The sequence below is a fragment of the Antechinus flavipes genome, chromosome 4 (assembly GCF_016432865.1).
Source record: "Antechinus flavipes isolate AdamAnt ecotype Samford, QLD, Australia chromosome 4, AdamAnt_v2, whole genome shotgun sequence".
Taxonomy (NCBI): Eukaryota; Metazoa; Chordata; class Mammalia; order Dasyuromorphia; family Dasyuridae; genus Antechinus; species Antechinus flavipes.
The window spans coordinates 190,234,503-190,261,912 of record NC_067401.1 but is presented as its reverse complement, the minus strand read 5'-3'; the positions used below and the strand labels follow the sequence as shown (position 1 = coordinate 190,261,912).

The window sequence follows — 27,410 nt, the reverse complement described above, 5'->3', positions numbered from 1 at the left end:
AACTACCCAGCAAAATTAAGCATTATCTTTCCAGGGAAAAGATGGACATTCAATGCAATAGGGGATTTTCAATAATTTCTAATGAAAAGACCAGAGCTGAATAGAAAATCTGATCTCCAACTACAAAACTTAAGAGAAGCATAAAAAGATAAATGGAAGGAAAAAAATATTTTTAAAGGTTAAACTGTTTACATCCCTATATGGGAAGAAGATATATGTAATTCTTGAGAACTGTATCTTTGTCAGAGCAGTTGGAAGGGGTATACTTAGAGGATGTAGTTGTAATTTGACTTTAATGTGATGATATAAAAAAGAAATTGGAGTAGAAAAGGGATTGTACTGGGAGAAGAGGAAAGAAGAGGTAAAATGAGGTAAATTATGCCACATGAAGAAGCACAAAAGACCTATTAGAGTTGAGGGAAAGAAGGGAAGAAGATAAGCATTGAAAATTAAAATTATTGCCAGTATTAAAAATTTATATCTGAATATTCTATAAATGAAAATTCCCACATCTATTGGAAGCCAGAGAAAAAAATCAAAGACAGAATCTACTGATAATATAAAAAAGACACAATAGGAAATGTTCCAGGGAAAAAATCAAAGCCAAAATTTAGAGCTCCTACATCAAAGAAAAAATACTGCAAATATTCAGTTCAGCGACCATAGTTAGCATCACAAACACCCCAGCTTAATTTCTTTGAAGCTTATTAAAGAATTTAAATTAAAAAACAGAGTCTGAAGCAAACTGGTTATACTCTGAGACTTCTAAAAAGAGAGAAGATAAGATAAAAGTAATAACTACTATAGAAAGGAGAAAGAAGATAGAACTTGATAGTTCTCATGATTGGGGTGAGTAAAGAAAAGAATATACAAACATCAAATGAGTATCAGGGAGTAGGCATTATATAAACCTTCCTTTATCTAAACTGAAAAAAAAAAAGTGAAGTGAATATACACAATTTGGTGTACATCAATCTTAATAGGGAGGCAAATGGGGATGAAAAAAGGAGTTAAGAGGGAGGATGATACCAGGAATGGAATAGAAGCAAAATGGAATACAAGAAAAACAAACGTCTTAATCCTGGAAAGAGTGTTCAAAGAAAAAAAAAACATAAAAGAATTAGAATATCATAAGGAGTAGCATGAGATTCCTATCATTTAGGGAATCCCAAACAAATGGTGGTATATGAATGCAAAATAATATTATTTCACTATAAGAAATTATGAAAGAGGAGGAAGATTCTGGGAAGATGGCAGAGTAAATTGGTAAATTTCAAGCTTTCCCTACTTCCCCCACAAATAGAACAAATTTGCCCTTCAGGGCAAATACAGATTCGTGAAAAATCAAGAAGATCTTTGATAAACGGGGGACCTCCTGATATAGGAGAAGATCTGAAGAAAGACCCAGGGCTAGGATTAACCCATTTGAAGAACAAATATCTCTGGGGTAGTTCTACCTTAATATCTAGTGGAGAGCCCTGGAACTAGCTGGGTGTGGCTGGAGTCTCAGCAGGAACCAGAGGCACTTCACCTCAGGGACTGCTTATGAAAAATGGGTCTGGGTCTGAAAAGACTCAGGGAACCTCGGCTGATTAGGAACACCAGACTCAGCTTTGCTGCAGGATTCACCCTGTTCCATGAGAAGGAACTAGCAGCACGCCTGTGAGTGCAAAGGCAGTGAAGTAAGGACTGCTGTCTGTAAGCACTTGCTGGAGGCGGCAGCTATTGGTTTGGAGTTCCTGGTCAGAAGGGAAAGCTGAAGTGAAGCTAGAAACACTATCTCCCACACCCCAGGATTAAAGGTACTTACAAATACCTCTTATTTTTTTAAAAATCAGTGGGCAAAGAAGAAAGAGCCCTACCAGAGAAACAAACTATGGGAATAGGGAAGTTCATCTTCAGAGAAGGATACTAAAATTTAAAAAAAACAAAAAAACAAAAAAAAACAAAAACCTTCTACCCCAAAGAATAACATGAAATGGCTCCCTGCCCAGAGAGAATTTATAGAAGAACTCAAAAAAGAATTTAAAAATCACTTGAGAGACTTTGAGAGACATTATTAAACTAAATAAATAAAAGCCATCCAAGAAAAACAAGAAAATTATGAAAAAAAAAAAGTTAACCAACTACAAAGGAGATACAAAGTGTCAAAGATGAAAATAACTCTGAAAACTAGAATTGGGCAAGGGGAAGCCAATGAAGCTATGAGAGACCATGAAATAACAAAACAGATTATAAAGAATGAAAAAAATAGAACAGTATGTGAAACATCTTATAAGAAAAACAACATATCTGGAGAATAGATCAAGAGGAGAAAATATAAGAATAATTGGACTGCCTCAAAGTTGTTTCCCCAAAAAAAAGGACCTTGACACAATAATGCAAAACATAATCCAAGAAAATTGTTCTCTAGTGATAGAACATGAGGGGAAAGTAGAAAGAGAAAAAATTCACTGATCACCACCTCAACAAGATCTTTTGTGGGAAATACATAGGAACATTATTGCCAAGTTTTGAAGCCCTTAGATAAAATAGAACATTTTTTAAATAACAAGAAAAAAAACAATTCAAATATGCTGAAGTTTCAATTAGAATTGTTCAGAACTTATCAGCAGTCACAATAAAAAACTGCAGGTTCTGGAATCATATCTACCAACAATCAAAACAACTAGGCCTATAGCCAAATATATCATATCCAGCAAAATTATCTATAATATTGAATTAGAAAAAATGTACATTCAACAAACATGCATATTTTTAGGACTTTTTATCAATCAAACTAAACTTAATAGAAAATTTAACATATAAGAGTTTCAATATCAAAGATCAATTTCAAGGAACTCAACACAGATAAATTATGCTTTTTAACATGGAAAATTTATAGCATATGTTTAAGACTAACATCAACAATACAACAACTCAAAAGAAAGACTGGGGCAGAGTTAAAGTCAAAATAGTAATTATGTCATATAAATGAGGTGCAGAGAAAGAATAGATACAGAGACATTAAAGGAGGAAGGAAAGCTTGTAGTTCTGAAAACCTACTCACATGGGGAATGGGTTAAATAGGCCACACGAAGTATATACTCATATATACTATGAAGGATATAGTATATATATCCTCCAAAATCTATAGATATAAGGGAAAAGGAATGAAGAGACAGAGAAGCAAAATGTGAGGGAAGAAGACAAAGGAGGGATCCATGGGTGGGAAGCAAGTTAGGAACAGAATTAAAGCAAAGGGTCAGCAGGGATAGGAAAGATATGTGTGTGTTTTATGTATGGGAGTATGTGGATGTGTGTATGTGAATGTCTATGTCTACATATGTATATATAAATATATCCTTTCTCAACTATAGTCTGCTTGGGGAGTGAGGAGGGAGAGATGAAAGAAGGAAAAAGGAATAAAGTAAAAAGGGTGAGCAGCAGAGAACAAAAGAATAAACTATAAGGAAGTAAAGAAAAGATGGACATGCGTGAATACTATTTCTTCTACTGATATATACTATATATATATATATATATATATATATATATATATATATATATATATATATATTCTTGAACTAGCATTTGTTATATATTTTGAATCCTCCTTGATGTTCTGCTGGGCACATGACAATGTTCTCTTTTGTTTCATTTTATTTTGTATGCCTTTTCTGTTTTTTTTTTCTTCTCATCTGTTTCTTTAAATAAAATAAATTTGGAAAAAATAAACAAATAAAATTATGAAAAAAGATACAAGAGAACTGTGAACTGATGCAGAGTAAAGTGAACACAATCCTGAGAACAATTTATAGAAAAATGGTACAAAAATTGGAAATAATTAAAAACTCATCAATGCAATGACCATCATATCTTCAGAGGACATAAAACATACTACCCACCTCGCAGGAGGGATTATAGATACAAACATACAGAATGGCAGCTATGTTTTGCTTCACTAGGTTATTTAATTTTTTTAAGTTTTCTCTTAATAGTATATTATTTTTCCAATTACATGCTAGAATGGATTTCAACATTCAGTTTTGTAAGATTTTGAGCTTCAAATTTTTGTTTCTCCCTCCCTTACCTCACTTCCTCCCCATACTAACAAGCAATCTGATAGATTATGCTTATATATTACAAGGTTTTATTCTGTTTTTAATTGAGGGCTGGAGAAGGAAAGAAAGGTTAGCAATAAGGATGACTAAAAAGGAAGATCATTGAAACATTTCCAAAAATAGAAGATACAAAAAATAAGCAGAATAGTTTTAAAAGGTATGAAATTTGAAAAAAAAAAAAAAAAAGGTATGAAATGTGTTCTCTCTGGGTGTGTGTGAGTGTATGTATTTAAATAAGTAATATGAAATGGAGATTCATAGTTTCATTTATAATCTCCTTTTTCCATTTTGCTGTTTATATGGAAATGCTTATATATATATTTGGTGTTCAGAATTTTTTTTAAATTAATTTTAAAGAGAATGGGATCGGGGTCATAAGAATGGAATAAGGCAAATATCCTAATTTTTATATAAAGAGCATAAAGTAGGACCTACTCAATCTAGTATGCCTTGACTTCAATTTCAGGCAAATTTTATGTAATATGTAAATATTACATAAATGAATATGTAAATGATGGTTAATAATCAGCTAGAAAGGTGGTGATCTCTAAAAACCAGTATTATTTAATCTAGAACAAACCATACTAAATACACTAACCTTATTTTCTCTTTGATAGACTTACTAGACTGCAGGTTCAGGTGAAAACTATAGATAATAACTTACCAAATTTTTATTTTGAAAAAGTATCATCTGATATTCTATGAACAAAATGGAAAGCTGTGTTTGCTAGATCAGTGATGTCCAACTTTTTTCGCCTTTACCTAGAAGATGTGTTCCTCCCAGTCTGTGGTAGATCACTATCATCCTACTTCCTAACCATGGATGTCCTTCCCCACAGCTCTGTTTTGAGGCTTTTAATTTTCTATCTTTCAGTGATTTCATCTGCTCCTATGAATTCAATTATTGCCTGTGCAAATGAATTCCAGATGTATGTATCTAGGTCTAATTTCCCTTCTGAGCTCAAGTCTTAAATAACCAGCTATCTATTAAACAACTTTATCTGAATGATGCCTATGAAAATAGGGATCACAAATTCAACATGTCCAAAGAGGAATTCATTGTCCTGCTCCCAAACCCATCAATTCTTGAAAATTCTCAATTTCTGTTGAGAGTACCACCAGCCATTTAAATAGATTAGTTTAGATAGAAAATTGGCCCTGGAGTCAGAAGGACCTGAGTTCAAATCCAGCCTCAGACACCTATTAGCCTATATGACCCTGAGCAACTCACTTAACCCCAATTGTCTTCAAAAAAAATTTTTTTAAGCTTTTTTATTTTCTTGACCTTTTGTTTTTCCATATGAACTTTGTTGTTATTTTTTCTACATCATTAAAATTTCCCTTGGCAGATAGATTCCTAAATATTTTATACTGTCAGTAGTTACCTTAAATGGAATTTCTCTTTGTAACTCTAACTGTTGGATTTTGTTAGTGATATATAAGAATGCTGATGACTTATGTGGGTTTATTTTGTATCCTGCAACTTTGCTAAAGGTGTGGATTATTTCTAATAGCTTTTTAGTAGAATCTCTGGAGTTCTCTAAGTATACCATTATCTCATCAGCAAAGAGTGATAATTTGGTTTCCTCATTACCTACTCTAATTCCTTTAATTTCTTTCTCAGCTCTTATTGCCAAAGCTAGCATTTCTAATATAATATTGAATAGTAATTGTGATAGAGGACAACCTTGTTTCATTCCTGATCTCATTGGGAATGGTTCCAGTTTATACATATGATACTTACTGATGGTTTTAAATAGATGCTACTGATTATTTTAAGGAAAAGACCACTTATTCCTATACTCTCAAGTGTTTTTAATAGGAATGGATATTGGATTTTATCAAATCCTTTTTCTGCATCTATTGAGATGATCATATGGTTTTTGTTAATTTGGTTACTAATATGGTCAATTATACTGATAGTTTTCCTAATATTGAACCAACCCTGCATGCCTGGTATAAATCCTACTTGATCATGGTGTGTTATCCTAGGAATGATTTTCTGTAGTCTTTTTGCTAATATCTTGTTTGAGATTTTAGCATCAATATTCAGTAGGGAGATTAGTCTATAATTTTCTTGCTCTGTTTTCAATCTACCTGGTTTAGGTATCAGTACCATATCTGTGTCATAAAAGGAATTTGGTAGGACTCCTTCATTCCCTATTTTTTCAAATAGTTTATATAGCACTGGGGCTAATTGTTCTTTAAATGTTTGATAGAATTCACATGTAAATTCATCTGGTCCTGGGGATTTTTTCTTAGGGAGTTGATTAATAGCTTGTTCTATTTCTTTTTCTGAGATGGGACTATTTAAGCAATTTACTTCCTCCTCTGTTAATCTGGGAAGCCTATATTTTTGGAGGTAGTCATCCATTTCACTTAAGTTATCAAATTTATTGGCATAAATTTGGGCAAAGTAACTCCTTATTATTGCTCTAATTTCCTCTTCATTGGTGGAAAGTTCCCCCTTTTCATTTTTAAGACTAACAATTTGATTTTCCTCTTTCCTTTTTCTAATCAGATTTACCAAAGGTTTATCTATTTTATTGGTTTTTTCATAAAACCAACTCTTAGTTTTATTTATTAATTCAATAGGTTTTTTTTTTTGGTTACTTTCGATATTATTAATTTCTCCTTTTAATTTTAGAATTTCAAGTTTAGTATTTGATGGGGGGTTTTAATTTGGTCTTTTTCTAGCTTTTTAAGTTGCAAGCCCAATTCATTGATCTTCTCTTTCTCTATTCAAGTAAGCCTCTAAAGATATAAAATTTCCCCTTATTACTGCTTTGGCTGCATTCCACAAATTTTGGTATGATGTCTCATCATTGTCATTATCTTGAATGAAATTATTGATTGTGTCTATAATGTGCTGTTCCACCCAACCATTCTTTAAGATGAGATTTAGTTTCCAATTACTTTTTGGTCTATTTACCCCTAACTTTTTGTTGAATGTAGTTTTTATTACATTGTGATCTGAAAAGAAAGCATTTACTATTTCTGCCTTCTTGCATTTAATTTTGAGGTCTTTATGTTCTAATATATGGTCAATTTTTGTGTAAGTTCCATGAACTGCTGAGAAGAAAGTATACTCCTTTCTGTCACCATTCAGTTTTCTTCAAAGATCTATCATATCTAATTTTTCTAATATTCTATTTACCTCTTTAATTTCTTTCTTATTTGTTTTGTGGTTTGATTTATCTAATTCTGAGAGTGCAAGATTGAGATCTCCCACTATTACATTTTGCTGTCTATTTCTTCTTGCAACTCTCTTAACTTCTCCTTTAGGAAGTTAGATGCTATACCACTTGGTGCATATATATTTAGTATTGATATTGCTTCATTGTCTATAGTACCCTTTAGCAAGATATAATTTCCTTCTTTTTCTCTTTTAATTAGATCAATTTTTGCTTTTGCTTGATCTGAAATAAGGATGACTACCCCTGCTTTTTTTACTTCACCTGAAGCATAATATATTCTGCTCCAGCCTTTTACCTTTACTCAGTATGTATCTTCCTGCTTTAAATGTGTTTCCTGTAAACAACATATTGTAGGGTTCTGACTTTTGATGCAGTCTGCTATCCATCTCCGCTTTATGGGAGAATTCATATCATTCACATTTATAGTTAAAATTACTAATTCTGTATTTCCTGCCATCATAATATCCCCAGATCATGCTTTTCTTTTTCTTGCCTCCCCTTGTCCCCTTCCCTAGTATTAAACTTATGGGCCCCACTTGCATCCCGCAGCTCTCCCTCTTTAGGATCTCTCCCTCCTCCCTTTGAATCCCTTCCCCTTTCTTATACCCTTCCCTTATTACTCTTTTTCCTTTTCCCTTTTCCTCTCCCACTTTTTAATGAGGTGAGAAAAGATTCTCTATAAAATAAATATGTCAATTATTTTCTCTTTGAGCCAACTCTGATGAGAGTAAGATTCACACAATGTTCCTCCCCCTCTCTAAGTTCCCCTCAGATATGATAGGTTTCCTTTGCCTCATTGTGGGATATAGTTTCCCTCTTTCTATCTTCCCTTTTCCCTTTTTTTTTTGACAGTAAGATCAAATTATACATGTGGTTTTTAATGTATATCCACAACAGAAATACAGTTCTCAAGAATTCCTTTTACCTTTTTCTGCTTCTCTTGAGTCCTATGGTTGAAGATCAAAATTTTTGTTTAGATGTGGTTTTTTTCCTTAGAAACAAATGGAATTCCTCTGTTTCATTAAATATCTATCTTCTTCCATGAAAGAAAATGCTCAGCTTAGCTGGGTAGTTTATTCTTGGCTGCATTCCAAGTGCTTTTGCCTTTTGGAATATCAGATTCCCAGCCCTTCAATCCTTTAATGTTGAAGCAGCCAGATCTTGAGTGACCCTTATTGTGGCACCTCAGTATTTGAATTGTTTTTTCCTGGCTGCTTGTAATATTTTTTCTTTAGTTTTATAGTTCTGAAATTTGGCCACAATATTCCTTGGAGTTTTTATTTTAGGGTCTTTTTCAGAAGGTGTTCGATGAATCCTTTCAATGCCTATTTTACTTGCTGATTCTATTACTTTTGGGCAGTTCTCTTTGATGATTTCCTGTAAAATAGTATTCTAGGCTCTTTTTCTCATGATAATTTTTGGGAAGTCCAATGATCCTCAGGTTATCTCTCCTAGATCTATTTTCCAGGTCTGTTGTTTTTCCAGGTAAATATTTGATGTTTTTTTTCTAATCTTTCATTTTTTTGGTTTTGCTTGACTGATTCTTGATGTCTCAATGAATCAGTCATTTCTATTTGTTCAGTTCTGATTTTTAGTGAGTTATTTTCTTCATTAGCTTTTTTTAACTTCTTTTTGTATATGTCCAATTGAGTTTTTAAATAAGTTGTTTTGCTCTATGGAATTTCTTTCCATTTCACTAATTTTTTTTAGTGAGTTATTTTCTTTTGCCAATTCACAAATCCTACTTTCTTGGGAGTTCTTTACCTTTTCCAATTCATAAATTCTGTTTCCCTGCATTTCTTAGGAGTTTTTTTATCTTTTCCAATTCACATTTCAGGAAGTTGTTGCTCTCTTGCATAGCTTCTCTTTCCTTTCCCCAATTTTCTTCTAGTTCTCGTTTAAGGTTTTTAATAGTCTCTTCTAGGAGAGCCTTTTGTGTTGGGGACCAACAACTGTCTGGATTTTGTCTGCTATTAGTCTCCTTGGAGTTGAAAACCTGCTCTCTTTCTGTATAGAAGCTATCAATAACCTTTTTGATTTTTTTACTCATTTTGTTAAAGCCTATAGGGTCTGCCTTCAGGGCCAGAAGGTTACCAGTTTCCTCTGCAGAGCAAGAGTAGGTGTATGGATGGGTAGCTGTCCTTGTAACTGGCTACAAAGAGCAGCGAGGTACAGGAATGCTCTGGGAAAGAGTTCCCCCCTGGAAGTAACTCAGGCCCTGCAAAGAACCCCACTGTGTGAGTTAAGGACTGCCTTGGGGCTAGAATCTGGGCAGTGAAAGTGTCACTACCCCAGGCCAAAGAGTAACATAGGTATTAGTGGCTGACCAGTGAATAGTCCCGCACAAACCGGAAGTGTCCCTGCCCAGAGAAGCACAGTCAGCTGTGGAAGTTCTATTGCCCCAAGCCGAGTCCTCAGCTGTGCAGATTAGAGGCTGCCCCAGCTGTGCATCCCTGCAGTGCAGATTTGTAACTGCCCCCACAAAAGCCCCGTACTGTAGAATGTGGCTGCAGGGCTGTGTTACAGTCTACGCTGAGTCACTTCCAGTTTTGGGTGATTATAGCCAGATCTTGTTAGGTTCTAGCGTTTTTTTAGAGAGTACCCTCTGTCTTTGACTTTAATTTCTCTACCGGTTTACTGCTTTATAATTAAGGCAGAGCAGTTAGTCTATGACAGAGTTGTCTCGAGCCACAGAGGTCAGTCACCCCCACCCCTGGTCTGCTCCAGATGCAAGTCTCTCCTTGCCTGCACTGGTCTGTTCCTGGCTCCTCAGGACAAACCTTTCCTGGTGATCTTCCAGATTATCTTCAGCTGGTAAGTTGTTGTGCTTCTAAAACTAGTGGGTTTTATCAATCAAGCACTATTTTTGAGGCTGAATTTAATAGTTGGTCGTGAAGGCATAAGAGGAAATTAGAACGTCACATGTGCCTTCTCTGCCACCTTCAAGCTTTTTTATTTTCAAAACATATGCACAGATAATTTTTCAACATTGACTCTTGTATAGCCAAAAAAAATTTTTTAAAGAAGCCTCAAATTCATACTTAATTCTTGACCCATCCTTTTCCTTTCCACCATATCTAATTACTTCTTAAGTCTAAGTCAATTCTATATGTACAACATCTCTTATACTCTTTCAATGGCAGAGAGAATATCTACCAGAATATCCTACCAGACGCTTAATTGGCACAGAGGTTAAAAATTTTGATCACTGATATTACGTAGTGGGAACTTGAGTGAAAAAAGCAAAAAGGATATATAGTTTGGATCTATTGCTTGACTGAACTACCAATGAAGGACCACTGAAGAAGGAAAGCTGTTCTCAGTAGTGTCCTCACTTAATATCTTTATTGAATGTTTTTCATACTAAGTATATTGTTTACCTGTTTAATGACCTATTAGGTGTCTTATTTCATTTTAATATCAGATCTAAAATTGATATAGCACAGTCATTGTCAGGAATGATGTGAATTCTGACCAAGTCCATCCTGTTTCCATTGTCAGGAAAGATATGAATCCTAACCATTGTCAACTTTATCATACACAAAGGGGAAGCCAAATTTCTGGAACTGTCTTGTCAGTATGCCTAAGGCATACTCAATTCACTAAATCAGATAAGGAATCTTTCTTCCCTGAGCACACACTAGGCACATTCTCACTGTACAAATAACCTCATTTTCCTGTATTAGCATACTCTATTTCTGCCTATCCCATCATACAGTTGTATGAGTTTGTTCTTCACAAGAATCCTTGTATTTTTTTTTCTTTAAAATATAATAATGGTTCTTTCTGTGAGCAGGTTTCTTGGGGAGGTTTTCTGGAGGCAGCCTTACTTTCAGTTAAAAGTAATAATTACCCAAATACAGCTAGGTGTTAAAAGTTCAGATCTTTTATTGCTTCCTCCAAAATAGCCCAGTTAGTTTTTCTTATAGGTGTCTCTCTCTCCTTGGTTCTAAGAGCTCTTACAGCTTTGTCCTTTGCTTCTGCCTCTGCTTTCTTCAGCCTCTAGCCAGCACAAAGGTGAATCTGTCTTGCCTCTGATAGAGGGCTTCTGGCTCTCAGTCTCCCAGAGTGCTCCTCTCCAACCCCTGAGAATGTTCTGAAGTAAAACTCTTCATATATGATCTCCCAAAGGTTGACTCCTCCTTCTGGAGGCAGGGATTAAGGGAGGTGTGAATTCGGATATCTCATACTAAATCCTGAAATCTCCCAAATGTGTGAACTCCAATGAGTAAAGGTGTGAACACAACCATTGTTTCTCAGTTACACTTAGTACCTTGTTTCTTTTGGCCCATAACATCTCCTTATTGGATCAGATCAATGATAGTGAACCATGCTAAATTTAGATAATTATTGTCTGTATCAACTCTAATGACTTAACAGTTTGTAAAGGTTCCAACAAATCCTCCCTAACTCTCTAGATCCCACCCTTACTTCCCCTCTCCTTCTTTCCTTTGACTTTTAACAGCCTCCTACATTCATAGTACAATATTTCATCATTTTGATAAGCCAGTGAGCTTCTCATAACAATAAAGGGCCCTTGTAAGTAAGATAACATCTTTTTTTTTTTTTTTGAGTTTTTCATATTCTGAACCTCTCTCCCAGAATCTGGTACTTCATCATAAAATACCAAAGAACTGGCCTGAATCAGGACAACTTTCCATTTTCTATATTCCCATATCCTAGTTCAAACACTTTTTATTTGGAACATTTCAATTAGTTTATCTAATGGGTGTGAGGAATTAGCTCAGAGTTGTTTTAATTTGCATTTCTGCCAGTCTTCTAATTAGTGTCCAAACTCTCCCTCTACAAACCACACATCTAGTTATATCACTTCCTCAAGAACCACTGCTCTAGAAGTTTCAATAACTTCCTACCATACTATTCTAACCAACTTGCTGTCTCCATGTAGGATGTTCTATCTCCCATCTTGAAATCATATCCTTTAGCCTTAGAATTCCTAGGTCTCCAACAGTCAATTACTATAGTAATTTGGTGTTTGATAAACCCAAAGACTCCAGTTTCTCCAGAAATCATTACCTGGAAAAAAATTGTTGGGAAAATTGGAAAATAGTAACAACACAAACTAGGCACTGACCAACATCTAACATCTCATGATTTAAACATAAAGAGTAATACTATAAGCAAATTGGGAAAGCAAGAGATGTCTACCTGTCAAATCTGTAGAAAAGGGAGGAATTTATGGACAAAGGAAAACTAGAGAACATTATGCAATGTGAAATGGTTAATTTTGGTAACATAAAATTAAAATATTTATTTATTTTTAATACACATTACTTTATGAATCATGTTGGGAGAGAAAAATCAGAATAAAAGGGAAAAACCACGAGAGAAATTTAAAAAACAGAAAAAGAAAGATGAAAAGACAGCATGTGTTGATTTATATATTCAGTCTCCTTAGATCTTTTTCTGGGTGCAGATGGCAGTTTCTGCCCAAAGTCTATTAGGATTGCTTTGAATCACTGAACTGCTGAGAAGAACCAAATCTTTCATAATTGATCATCACGTATCCTTGCTGTTATTGTATACAATGAATTCCTGGATCTGCTTGTTTCGCTTAGCATCAGCTCGTGTAAATCTTTCCACGTCTTTCTATAATCAGCTTGTTCATCATTTTTATAGAACAATAATATTTCATTACCTTCATGTACCACAGCTTGTTCAGCCATTCCCCAATTTATGGCAATTCTTTTCCAATTCTTTGCTACCACAAAAAGAATTTTTACATTTTTTCACATATAGATCCTTTTATTTCCTTTATGATTTCTTTGGGATACAGACTGGCACTGCTGGGTCACAGAGTATGCACAGTTTTATAGCCCTTTGGGTATAGTTCCAGATGTTTATACAGAATGGTTGAACCATTTCACAACTCCACCAACAATGCATTAGTGTTCCAGTTTTCCTATATCCCTTCCAACATTTGTCATTATCTTAGCCAAATTGAGAGATGTGAGGTAGTATCTCAAAGATGTTTTAATTTTTATTTCTCTAATCAATAATGATTTAGAGTATTTTTTCATATATATAAAATGGCTTTAATTTCATCATCTGAAAATGTCTTCATATTCTTGGATCATTTATCAATTGGGGAATGACTTGTATTTTTATAAATTTGACACAGTTCTTTATCTATTTTAGAAATAAAACTATTTATAAGACTGTCTTATAAAATAATTATCAGAAATACTGACCATAAAGATTTTTTCCTAGCTTTGTACTTCCCTTTTAAACTTGTTTCTGTTGGTTTTGTTTGCACAAAAACTTTTTAATTTAATGTAATCAAAGTTGTCCATTTTGCCTTTTATTATGTTTTTCTTTGGTCACAAATTCCTCCCTTATCCAAAGATCTGATAGTTAACTTTCCCTTGTTCTTCTAATTTGTTTATAGAATCATGTTTATGCCCAAGTCATGTATCTATTTTGACCTTATTTTGGTATGGGATATGAGATGTAGGCTATGCCGATGTTTTGACATATTATTTTCCAGTTTTCCCAGCAATTTTTGTCAAATAGTAAGTTCTTATTCCAGAAGCTGGTGTTTGGGAATTCATCAAATAGTAGATTACTATAGGCTTTGATCATTGTGTCGTGTGTATCTAATCTATTCCACTGATACATCACTCTATTTCTTAGCCAGTACCAAATAGTTTTGATGAATGCAGACTTATAATATAGGTTTAAGTTTGGTACTGCTAAGCTACCATACTTTGTATTTTTTTTTCATTAATTCCCTTGATATTCTTGACCTTTTGCTTTTCCAGGTGAATTTTATTATTATTATTTTTTTTAGTTCTATAAAATAATGTTTTGACAGTTTGATTGGCATGGCACTGAACAAGTAGAATTGTAATTTTTATTATATTAACTCAGTCTATCCATGAACAATTGATATTTTTCCAATTGTTTACATCTGATTTTATTTGTGTAAGAAATGTTTTGTTCATATAGTTCTTGGGTTTGTCTTGGCAGGTAGACCTCCCAAATATTTTATTTTGTCTATAGTAATTTTAAATGGAATTTCTCTTTTTATATCTTTTTATATCTTTCTCAGTAATATATAGAAATGCTGATGATTTGTGTGGGTTTATTTTATATTATGCAACTTTGCTAAAGCTGTGAATTGTTTCCAATAGGTTTTTGGGTGGTTTTCTAGAATTCTCTAAGTATATCATCTTACCATCTGCAGAGAGTGATAGTTTTATTTCCTCACTGCCTCTTCTATTTCCTTTAATTTCTTTTTCTTTACTTATTGCTAAAGCCAACATTTCTTTTTTTTTTTTTTCTGCTGAGGCAATTGGGGTTAAGTGAACTTGCCCAGGGCCACACAGCTAGAAAGTGTTAAGAGACTAAATTTGAACTCAGATCCTCCTGACTTCAGGGCTTATGCTCTATCCACTGCATCAACTAGCTGCCTGCAACATTTCTAATATAATGTTGAATAATAGTGATGATAATGAGCATCCTTATTTCACCATTGATCTTATTGGGAATGTGTCCAGCTTCTCTCCATTACAAATAAAGGTTGCTGTAGGTTTAGATAGATACTGCTTATTTATTTAAGAAAAGCTCCCTTTTTCCCTATGTTCTCTAGTGTTTTTTAATAGGAATGGGTGCTGTATTTTGTCAAAAGTTTTTTCTGCATCTATTAAGATTATCATATGATTTCTGTTGGTTTAGTTATTGATATGGTCAATTCTGATAAGTTTTCTTGATATGGAACCAGTCCTGCATTCCTGATATAAATCCTACTTGGTCATTGTATATAATCCTGCTGATAAATTGCTGTAATCTCTTTGCTAATATTTTATTTAAATTTTTTGCTTCAACATTTATTAGGGAGATTAGTCTGTAATTCTCTTTCTCTGTTTTGGCCCTTCCTAGTTTAGCTATCTGTGCCATATTTGTGTTATAGAAAGAATTTGGCAGTATTCCTTCTTTATTTTTACGTAGTACTGGAATTAATTGTTCTTTAAATGTTTGATAGAATTCACTTGTGAATACATCTGACCCTGAAGGTTTTTTTTTTAAGGAGTTCATTAATGACTTGTTTAATTTCTTTTTCTAAAATGGGACTATCTAAATATTTTATTTCCTCTTCTGTTAACCTGAGCAATTTATATTTTGTAAATAATCATCCATTTTGGTTAGATTGTCAGACTTGCTGCTATAGAGTTAGGCAAAATAGGAATAAGCATCTTTCAATTTCATGGCTACAGTCACCATCTGCTATGACCTGTGAGCCTAAGACTAAAAAATTTGAAATTGCTTCCATTTCTATTTCCTCTGTTTGCCAAGAAATAATGGGACCAGTTGCTATGCTCTCTAGTCTATTTTTCTGGTGTGTTTTTTTTTTTTTTTTTAATGTTAAGCTTCAAGCCAGCTTTTATACTTTCCTCTTTCACTATCATCAAGAGGCTTCTTTTTCTTTTGGTGGGGGAGGGGAGCAATTGGTTAATTGGAATTTGGTGACTTGCCCAGGGTCAATTACATATATCTGAGAATTAGGTTGTGTTCTTAAATGCAAACAGAGACAGCCAGATCCAGATTTTAACAATTCTCATTTTTGAGTGATATTTCATTTCTTTTCCCCACAGTCAAATTTTGATTTGGTTAAGTACAAGCAGCCCAAGCTGTGTGAACTTTATCAGTTAGTAGGCTAAGAAACTGGTTGAGCAGTGAAGATGGGGACCTTTGAGGAGGTCAGCCTATGTCTATAGAATATGCTCTAATTTTTTTTTAGAGGCTTGAGAGTGGTGCCATATGATGGCTGAATTATATATTACTTTCTACATGGCTGATTAACTAAAAGCTTGCTTTAATGCAAAGAAATAAGCCTTGTGTGGACAGCTTTTAACACAGCAACACCCATCAAATATTACTGAATGTGATATAACCAAATATAAATGTAACCCATGCCACTTGTCACATATATTTAAATACCTGTTATTATCTGGTTTCATTGGGTTGTTTTCAGGGAACTCTTGTTTCCTTCCACAATTTCTTGCTATTTTCCAGGATAATACTGTTCATAATTCAGAGTTGTAACTGAAGCAACTAGGTGGCAAATTGGACCCAGGGAAAGGAAGAACTGATTTCATATCTGTGATAAGCTACGTGATCTAGATTCTAGACAAGGGAGAAGAGAAGGAAATAAGCAATTTATATGGTTACTAACTACTATGGCCTAATGCAGGAGTCTTCAAACTACGGCCTGCGGGCCAGATGCAGCAGCTGAGGACATTTATCCCCCTCACCCAGTGCTATGAAGTTTCTTTATTTAAAGGCCCACAAAACAAAGTTTTTGTTTTTACTATAGTCCAGCCCTCCAACAGTCTGAGGGACTGTTATTATCTGGCCCCCTATTTTAATAACTGGCCCCCTATTTTAAAAGTTTGAGGACCCCTGGCCTAATAATTAACACTAAGAAAACAGATACCCCAAAAGCTAGCACCACATCATCCATATGTGTAGCCATCAATTACAAAAAATGGTGAAGTTTTGAATACTGTGGACAAATTCACTTCACTTGGTAGTATACTCTCCAGGATGTCCACATTGACAATAAGGTGGACACATGCATTGCCAAAACTAGCTCTGGGAGCTCCAAAGCAAAGCATGGGAGAGAAGAGACATTAGACTGCCTCTGCAGTCTACAGAACCACTGTGCTGACCTCATTGTTGTATGCTAGTGAAACCTGGACAATATACCAGTACCATGTCAGGAAACTGAATCACTTCCATTTGAATTGTCTTAGGAAGATTCTAAAGATTATCTGGCAAGATAAGACACCAAATACTGAAGTTCTCTCTAGAATTAAACTGCCAAGCATTCCAATTCTACTGCAGAGAGCATAATTCCACTGGGCTGGCCACATTGATGGAAAGCCAAATGTACATTTGCCAAAAAGATTATTTTGTGCAGATTCATCCAAGGCAAGTGCTCCTTAAGTAATAATAAAAGGTAATACAAGGACACTTTCAAGGTCTTTTTTAAGAACTTTAGAATTCACCAAACACCAAGATAAGATCGAAATGGGTTCATGATCTAGACATAAAGAATGAGATTATAAATAAATTAGAAGAACATAGGATAGTTATCTCTCAGATCTATGGAGGAGGAAGGAATTTGTGACCAAAGAAGATCATTACTGATCACAAAATAGAATATTTTGGTTATATCAAGTTTAAAAGTTTTTGTACAAACAAAACTAATGCAGACAAGAGAAGCAATAAACTGGGAAAACATTTTTACAATCAAAGATTCTGATCAAAGGCCTCATTTCCAAAATATATAGAGAACTGACTCAAATTCATAAGAAATCAAGTCATTCTTCAATTGAGAAATGGTCAAAGGATATGAACAATTTTCAGATGAAGAAATTGTATGAAAAGGTGCTCCAAATCATTATTGATCACAGAAATACAAATTAAGACAACTCTGAGATACCACTACACACCTCTTAGATTGGCTAAGATGATAGGAAAAGATAATGACGAATGTTGGAGGGATGTGGGACAACTGGAACACTGATAAATTGTTGGTGGATTTGTGAACAAATCCAACCATTCTGGAGAGCAATTTGGAACTATCCTCAAAAACTGTCATACCCTTTGATCTAGCAGTGTTACTGCGGGGCTTATATCCCAAAGAGATTTAAAGGGAAAGGGACACACATGTGCCAAAATGTTTGTGGCAGCCCTTTTTTAGTGGCTAGAAACTGGATGCTCATCAATTAGAGAATGACTGAATAAATAGTGGTATATGAATGTTATGGAATATTATTGTTCTGTAAGAAATGACCAGCAAGAAGATTTCAGAAAGGCCTGGAGAGACTTACATGAACTGATGCTAAGTGAAATGAGCAGAACCAAGAGATCATTATACACTTCAACAATACTATATGATGATCAATTCTGATGGATGTGGTTCTCTTTAACAATGAGATGATTCAAAACAGTTCCAATTGTTCAGTAATGAAGAGAATCAGCTACACTCAGAGAGAGAACTGTGGGGAATGAGTGTGGACCACAACATAGCATTTCCACTCTTTCTGTTATTGTTTGCTTGCATTTTTATTTTCCTTCTCAAGTTTTTTTACTTTCTTTCTAGATCCAATTTTTCTTTTTTTTTTTAATAAGTTTTTATTGGTAGAACCCATGCCAGGGTAATTTTTACAACATTATCCCTTGCACTCACTTCTGTTCCGATTTTTCCCCTCCCTCCCTCTACCCCCTCCCCCAGATGGCAAGCAGTCCTTTACATGTTGAATATGTTACAATATATCCTAGATACAATATATGTGTGCAGAACCGAACAGTTTTCTTGTTGCACAGGGAGAATTGGATTCAGAAGATATAAATAACCCGGGAAGAAAAACAAAAATGCAAGCAGTTTATATTCATTTCCCAGTGTTCTTTCTTTGGGTGTAGCTGCTTCTGCCCATCTTTGATCAATTGAAACTGAATTAGCTCTCTTTCTTGAAGAGATCCACTTCCATCAGAATACATCCTCAAACAGTATCATTATTGAGATATATAATGATCTCCTGGTTCTGCTCCTGGAATTGCATCAGTTCGTGTAAGTCTCCAGTCCTCTCTGTATTCATCCTGCTGATCATTCCTTACAGAACAATAATATTCCATAACGTTCATATACCACAATTTACTCAACCATTCTCCAATTGATGTTCATCCATTCATTTTCCAGCTTCTAGACACTACAAACAGGGCTGCCACAAACATTTTGGCACATACAGGTCCTTTTCCCTTCTTTAGTATCTCTTTGGGGTATAAGCCCAGTAGAAACACTGCTGGATCAAAGGGTATGCACAGTTTGATAACTTTTTGAGCATAGTTCCAAATTGCTCTCCAGAATGGCTGGATGAGTTCACAATTCCACAACAATGTATCAGTGTCCCTGTTTTCCTACATCCCCTCCAACATTCCACATTATCTTTCCCTGTCACTCTAGCCAATCCGACAGGTGTGTAGTGGTATCTCAGAGTTGTCTTAATAGATCCAATTTTTCTTGTGCAGCAAGATAACTGCATAAATATGTATACATATATTGTATTTAACATATACTTTAACATATTTAACATGTATTGGACTACCTGCCATCTAGGGGAGGGGGCGAGGGGAAGAAGGGGAAAAGTTGGAACAGACGGTTTTGCAAGGGTCAGTGTTGAAAAATTACCCATGCAATATGTTTTGTAAATAAAAAGCCATAATAATAATAATTAATAAAATTTAAAAGAAACAGAAGCCATAAAAAAAAACTTTAGAATTGATTGTATAACATAAGAGACATTGGCACAAGACCACCCAGCATGGCATGCCCTCATCAGAGAAGGTACTGTGCTCTATGAACAAAGAATAATTGAATTTAGCTCAGAAGAAACACGAGATACACAAAAGTTGGAGCATCCATCCCAAATGTTCAAATGGACTCTTTGTGTCCAACCTGTGGTAGAGTATTCTGAGCTTGTATTGGTCTGATTGGCCACAGTCAGACACACTGTAACTCGACTTTAACCAATCAACATTTCAGGGCAGTTAGGTGGTACAGTGGATAGAGTGCTGGGCAGACTCATATTCTAGAATTCAAATTTGACTTCAGATATTTACTAGCTATGTGACTCTAGGAAAGTCACTTCCCTGCCTCCGTTCTGTAAAATCTATAAAATAAGTTGGAGAAAGAAATGGCACATCACTCCAAGAAAACCCCAAATGAGGTCATGAAGAATGGAACCACTGAACAACAACAATATATCAGGCACTGGGCTAATCAGCACTTTACAAATACCTCATTTTATTCTTACAACCATTCTGGGAAGTAGGCATTATTATCTCCATTTTACAGTTGAGGAAATTAAGGCAAACAGTGATTAAGTGACTTGCCCAGGGTCACACAGCTAGTGTCTAAAACCAAATAATAAGTCTCATCTTCCTAACGCTAGACCCTGATATACTGTGCCACCAAACTTCCCAAGGACAAGTCTCTTAACCTGTATGTTGTATTCTTTCTGAAGAAAATAATTGCACCAACCTCCCAGGGTTTTGAGGATAAAATAAGATATCTGTAAAGACCTTAAAGCACTGGTTATTATTACTTTCTATTGACATCCTTTATAAGGTTTTGCAAATGAATTTATATTTAAAATTAGTGTTCCTTTTGGTTGCCATATATTTCTGCTTGGCAAATGAAATTAAAGCTTCCCACTACACCATGAATTCACTCCCTTCTCACCTCTGCCTCTTAGATTCATCTCTATACAATTCAGCAGTGAAATCTGGAAGACCTGATTTCAGATATCATTTCTAAAACTATTGGAATTGATTGATTTAGAAGGGTAATTCCTAGTTCCAAATAATGTGTCTGGGGTTTAGCACCAAATGATGACTTTGTAGACTCCAAAAGCTGGGATTCATTTATGTGAAGAATTCACAATTACCTTTCTCTTTGGCAAAAAGGTAGATTTATTTAGAAGATGTTACAGAAAAATTAAGAGACAATAGACACCAGGAGTGGTAAATATAAAATAGAGTTGGGAGAGCATATAGTTAGCAAGGAAAGGGGTTTTAACAATTAATGATGGAAAGGACAAGCTTCCTAATGGAAATCACAATTAAACAGGAAAAAGGGAACATCCCATGAGGTAGGAGTATGTCCTTAACTGAAAGGATAAATCTATAAAGGTCTTCAGCATTCTCCCAAAATTAGTTAGCTAGAAGGAGAAAGAATAAAGGTATGGTAGCAGATGAGAAGAGAGTTACCACATGGCATGGGGGAGGGGAGAAAGGGAGGGGAAAGCCACTATGAGGCAGTGTATTGGCAGACTGATCCAAAAGGGTTCAGCAAAGATAGTGTGAGCCATAGACATATTTATAAGGGAAATTTAACCTCAGGAGTTTGATATAACTGATTTCTGATGACCTTCATAGAGAGTGGGATAACTCATGCCCATCAGTGCTCCTCGCTGTCTGCCTCAGGGAGCAATTCCATCAATATTTCCATCTTTTTCTGCCAATCACTCCTAGTTACTCAGGACTTCATCTTTCCACATCTGCAAAAGGAGAATAATTATAGTACTTACCCTATAGATGGGGCTATTTCGAAATTCAAATAAATTATATATGTAAAAATGCTATTTAAGTGTTAATGAATCCCTAGTTTCCTTCTATCTTTCCATTCTGGACAAATGGATATACTCTGCCTTTTCCCCAACCTTTTCTCACCTGACATTGCTCCCCCAACTTCTTCCTCAATTACCAAGCTGTCTTGGGAAAATGGAGAGAAATACGTTCACTGGGGCAAAGAAGTCCTGATTAATGAATTGAAATTCATCTATTATATCTAGCTGTTCCCAAACCATATTTCATATTGACATTGGCTCTCAAGTTTCCATTTTAAAACACATTATTTGTTATATGGGGGGAAAGGAGGGATATAGGTAATGTAACCATTTAGGTAATGAAGAAACAATAAAATTTATTTCTAAAAAAAAAGAAATCTAGAAACCCCCTCATTTTCCAAATTGAGGTTCAGTATACTAAAGTGACTTATCCAAGATTCCACACGAATCAAGAGAGCCAAGGTTTAAACTCAAATTCTTTAAATTCAAATTCATGGGGTTTTTTTATGTGTTGTTTAATTTTACTGAACTATTCTTTTTTTGTTTAAAAAAAGTCTCTCTGGGAGGGATATGATATATAGTTGATGTAAAAACAAAATATGTCAATAAAATTTTATTTGAAAAAAAATAAGGTAGTATAGCCTCACTTCTGCTGACTTTGGGCAAGTCACTTCATTTCCTTGGGCTTTCAGTTTTGGGATCAGTCTAGTTCAACTTCAGTCCTAGGTGATTAGTCCACCCTAAAATACTACGTTATGCTTGGGCAACCTGCACTCCCTAATTGTTTATAAATTTACAAAATTTCCAAAGGCACGGAGAAGAATAAGCAAATCAATGCTACAGAGGATTCTGGGAAGGGTGCCCAATAAGCAGTGTGACTCACTAGATTAAAATTCCTTTCTTTGGCCGCTCCAGATTTCTTACCCCGTTAGAAAATAAGCTCCTTGAGGGCAGTGACCGCGTCTTTTGCATTTGTAGCTTTTATACTTTACTGTACCAGGCCCCAGAAAATAGGCATATAATCAAATATTTTTGCTATTGTTCAGTCGTGTCTGCATCTTTGCAACTCCAATTGGGGGTTTTTCTGACAAAGATACTAGAGTGGTTTACCATCTTCCTTCTCCAGTAAATCTACTTTGGCAGCCTTCAGAAGTTAGCTGACTTGCCCAGGATCACACGGCTAGTATGTCTAAGGCTGGATTAGAACTCTGGTCTTCTTGACTCCAGACTCAGGGGTCTATCTACTGAGCCACGAGATGCCTCTTACATTTAACCCTTTTTTATCCACACAAGTCTTCAAGACTCAGCTTAGACACCAACTCCCCAAAATAATATTTCCTGATTGTCTCAATATAAGTTCTGTCCTTTTTAAATAGCTTGAGTTATCAGTATAGATGCGCCCGGGTGTATCGCCACCCTGTCCCGTATCTATGTTAATTGCAGTGCCCTAATGGTCTAGGTGAGAACGAAACAACATTTGCTTGAAGGATGTATCTGCTCCCACGTAGCCCACTGGGGGCAAATTTTATGAATTCGGTTCCCTTTTGTGTTTGTTCAGTTCCTAGCACACTGCCTCGCACAAGGACTTTTGACACTTTTTTTTTTTTTTTTACTGCAGTTGAACACCACTCTCCCAACTCCATGGGACTGGATCCCGAGATGGCTGCTTTCTCCGGAGAGCGCAGGCATCAGAAGATGCGAAACCCCACTTTCCAGTACAAGCTCTCAACTACCCAGAACGCGAATCGAGCACGCATGCGAAGATCAATTCCAGAGGGCGGGGAGGCGACCGGAGAGAGCCGAAGAGAAGTGCAGGCGTAAGAGAGCCAAGGGGAGGGAGGAGGAAGGATGGACGTATTTCCGCTCCGGCGGACAATTACTGGCCAAAGGGGAGAAGACTAGTACTCCTGGCCCCTTTAACTGAGTGGGGAATAGAAGGAAAAAAGTGCGGAGGAAAGGGTAGTATCTTACCCCTTTAATTTTACACAACACACACGCTTTTTTCCCTCTAGCTACCTCCCGGAGCAGCTGCCGCCGGGCTGGGGGGGGAAGGGAGGAGGGGAGCAAAGCTGCGCGCTCTGGGTCCAGACAGCCCAGCGCGACCCTCCCTAGCTCGCCCACGCGGAGCCGGAGTCGCGCTGCAAACCGCGCGCACGGGCGCGCACGTTCCTGCGCCTGCGCGTCAGTCAGACCTGCCAGTGCGTGGTGGCTGCCGCCGGCCCCCAAGGGGGGGTGGGAGAATTAAAGAAAAAAAACTGCGCGTGGAACAGATCTAGGTGAGAGGCGCGCGTGCCGATGAGGTCAAGGGATTCAGGGGGACTAGTTCCGCGGAGCAATTGGGCCCCGAGGCTTGGGGGACAAGGGTGTGAGGTGTTAGGTTGGGAGGGGGCGTGTGCGGCGCGTACGGGAGGGGGGAAACCAGGAACGGCGCGTGTAAACGTGCCTGGGGGGGCGGGGAAAGACGCGAGCGCGCCCCAGACTAGGGAACCCTGAACCCCAGCCTCTCCCCACACACCCACACCACGCGGGCACATTTACGCCCCTCCCCTTGCTCTGGCCCCCTACTTCGTGGGCGGGATGGTTTGGGAAGAAAGTATGGGACCCCGCCCCTCGTGGGTTCTTGCCTTCCCTCCCCTCTCCCTGCGATGGGAAGTAGTAAAAACTATGTGTACGGGATGGAGAGGGTCCTGGAGACTGAAAGACTTTGCCCTGGGGGAGAGATGGAGGAGGGGAAAGGAAATGGCTGGGGCTGGGGGAAGAGATGAAGGACTGTCATCCAAATTCATCCTCCACCAAACACAGGGAATTCTCCCAGCACATCCAGTACCATGGCATCTGGAGTAGAAGTCTTGCGATTCCAGCTCCCAGGGCACGAGGCTGCCACCCTTCGAAACATGAACCAACTCCGGGCAGAAGAGCGCTTTTGCGATGTCACCATCGTGGCCGACAGCCTCAAGTTCCGTGGCCACAAGGTAATCTTGGCGGCCTGCTCCCCATTTCTTCGTGACCAGTTTCTTCTCAATCCCAGTTCAGAGCTACAGGTCTCGCTAATGCACAGTGCCAGAATAGTGGCAGACCTCCTCCTCTCCTGCTATACTGGGGCTCTGGAGTTTGCCGTCCGTGACATTGTCAACTATCTGACTGCTGCCTCCTATCTGCAAATGGAGCATGTAGTAGAAAAATGTAGAAATGCCCTGAGCCAATTCATTGAACCCAAGATTGGCCTAAAAGAGGATGGAGTAAGTGGAGGGATTGGATTGACTGGGCTCAGCTCCACCAAGTCACTCCTTCCACCCGCTCGAACCCCAAAGCCAGCTCCCAAACCTCCACCGCCACCTCCTCCACCGTCTCTTCTCCGACCAGTGAAGCTAGAATTCCCCCTAGATGAGGACCTTGAGCTAAAAGCAGAGGAAGAGGAAGAAGATGAAGAAGAGGATGTGTCAGATATCTGTATTGTCAAGGTGGAATCAGCATTGGAAGTGGCACAGAGGCTTAAACCCCCGGGAGGCATTGGAGGGAGCCTTGGTCTTGGAGGGAGCCTTGGTCTTGGGGGGAACCTTAGCCTTGGAGGGGGTCTTGGTCTTGGAGGGAGTAGTGGACTTCTTATCAATGAAGTTGGAGAAACAATTGATGCCCCTGATGAAAGCACAGCCCCCCAGGGGGTGGTGAAGGCCTGCTACAGCCTCACAGAAGACACAGAAGGGGAAGGTCTGTTGCTGTTTCCTGGAGGTCAAGTAGGGGAGGGCATTACTCTTGGACTGGGAGATGAAGCCCTAGCAGCAGCCACTATGTCCCGGAGCAGTGGAGTTAGTGGGAGTTATGGGGGCATGAGGAGCCCCATACCAGGGGCCTCCCCAGTGGGAAACCCACTGAAGAACATCAAGTGTACCAAATGCCCAGAAGTGTTTCAAGGTGTGGAAAAACTTGTGTTCCACATGAGAGCCCAGCACTTCATCTTTATGTGCCCTCGATGTGGGAAGCAGTTCAACCATAGCAGCAACCTCAACCGTCACATGAATGTCCACCGAGGTGTCAAATCACACTCCTGTGGTATTTGTGGCAAATGCTTCACTCAGAAGTCTACCCTACACGACCATCTCAATCTTCATTCTGGGGCTAGGCCCTACCGTTGTTCTTACTGTGATGTGCGATTTGCCCATAAACCCGCCATTCGACGCCACCTTAAGGAGCAGCATGGAAAGACCACAGCAGAGAATGTCCTTGATGCTAGTGTGTCAGAGCTCAATGCTCTACTTCACTAGCTGAAGGAGGGACAACTAGGGAAGGGTATCAGGTGAAGTCAGGAGATTGCTGATAAAAAGGGGTGGTGAAAGAGCCTCTCTCCCTAAGGGGTGGAAGTATGAAGGAGGAAAAGGGCTTTTCTGTTTCCAGGAGAAACCTGGGGTTGAAGGCTGAGACATTACAAAAAAAACAACTACTTAGGTCTTCCTAAGGGAATAAGAAGAGGTTAGACATTGCTAGGGGGATTAACAAACCTTTCCTTGGGATGATGAGGAAAGAAAAGATTCCTGTATTCTATAATAAAAGGGCCCAGGAAAGAGGGAAGACTCTTTTCTGGAAGAAGTAAATTACCAGCTTGAGGATATTGTTCATAATGTAAGTAGTAAAAGAGGGAATATAGAAGATGGTTTTATTATAGACTAAGAAAGCTATAGAGAAGACAATTCAGTTGGGGTAGGGCGGGTGGGAATTGGGAGGGAATCTTACCAAAGCTACACCTGTCCTGGGTGGGAATAGAGCAGGGGAAACCTCTTAAATTCTTGGGAGAGCAACTGTTAAGACAATTCAGTTGGGGTAAAACGGGTGGGAATTGGGAGGGAATCTTACCAAAGCTACACCTTTCCTTGGTTGAGAATAGAGCAGGGGAAACCTCTTAAATTCTTGGGAGAGCAACTGTTATGAGGAGAAGGTTATCAAATCCCAAGGAGAAAGGGTAGAGGTGGGGGTTTTTTGTTTGTTTTTTGCATACTGGGGAGGGGGATGGAAAAGGGACAGGATGGGCTTTTGTTTCAAGAGGCAAAAAGTGACAAATGTGTCAAAAAATGAAAAGGGAAGATGAATAGAAGAAAGGAGGAAAATGAAGTTAGTAAGGATTGGGTAGAGGATGTGGGGGAAAGAGGAATATACCTAGTAAAGGGCTCTTGGGTTGGGAAGAGGGAGGGAGGGAAGCAAAAGGGGAGGGAAAAGGAGGGTGTGATAGAGATGGGTATTATTTTTTAAGGAAACATTTTTCAAGAGTTTTCTGGAATCTGAGGTCTGTTTCTGCTTTTATTTCCCACAAAATAAAAAAAAGGGTTTTTTCTTTATATTTTGTTATCAATGAGTCTGAGCCTTTCCTTTCCTTCCTTAGTATTTTCAGCCAACACTTCATCTCTGAGAGTACATTGGCCCTCCAGCTTCTGTTTCATACACATACACACAATTTAGCATAGAGTTAAGTAAAAGAAGTAGAGGTAGAATAGAAAAATTGGGAAGAGAAATTAGGGTAATGCAAGAAAAACATGAAAAACAACAACTTGGTAAAGGAGACACAGAAAAATAACTGAAAAAAATAATCCCTTGAAGAACAGACTAGATCAAAAGGTAAAGGAGGCCACAAGAATCCAATGAAAAGAATGCCTTGAAAAGTTGAATTCTCCAAACTGGGAGGAGTTAGGGGGAGGGGCTAGAAGGAGCTCCAAAAGTTCACTAAAGAAAGCAATTCTTTAGAAATAGATTTAGGGAGGACACAAAATGGTGGGGAGGGGAGTATCGACTTGCCTGAGCTTTCCCCAAAATTCTTGTGAGCATCTTTAAATAATGTCAAAAAATAGGTCATGGAGAGGGGGAATCCACACAAAGACAGGGTGAAATAATTTTCCAGCAAAGACAATTGTGCCTCTACAGTGTTCTGGTCTCCCTCTCACCATGAGAACAAAGACCATGTAAACTTG

At 37.4% G+C, this 27,410-nt stretch overlaps 1 protein-coding gene across 1 annotated transcript; it reads left to right on the top strand.

Moving 5' to 3' along the window:
* Window positions 1-23,226: 23,226 nt before the first annotated feature.
* On the top strand, window positions 23,227-26,783 carry ZBTB12 (zinc finger and BTB domain containing 12). The gene is made up of 2 exons (XM_051996251.1): window positions 23,227-23,732; window positions 24,259-26,783. Exon 2 carries the CDS (start codon window positions 24,285-24,287, stop codon window positions 25,716-25,718), a length of 1,434 nt encoding a protein of 477 aa, XP_051852211.1. The 5' UTR covers window positions 23,227-23,732; window positions 24,259-24,284; the 3' UTR covers window positions 25,719-26,783.
* Window positions 26,784-27,410: the final 627 nt, after the last annotated feature.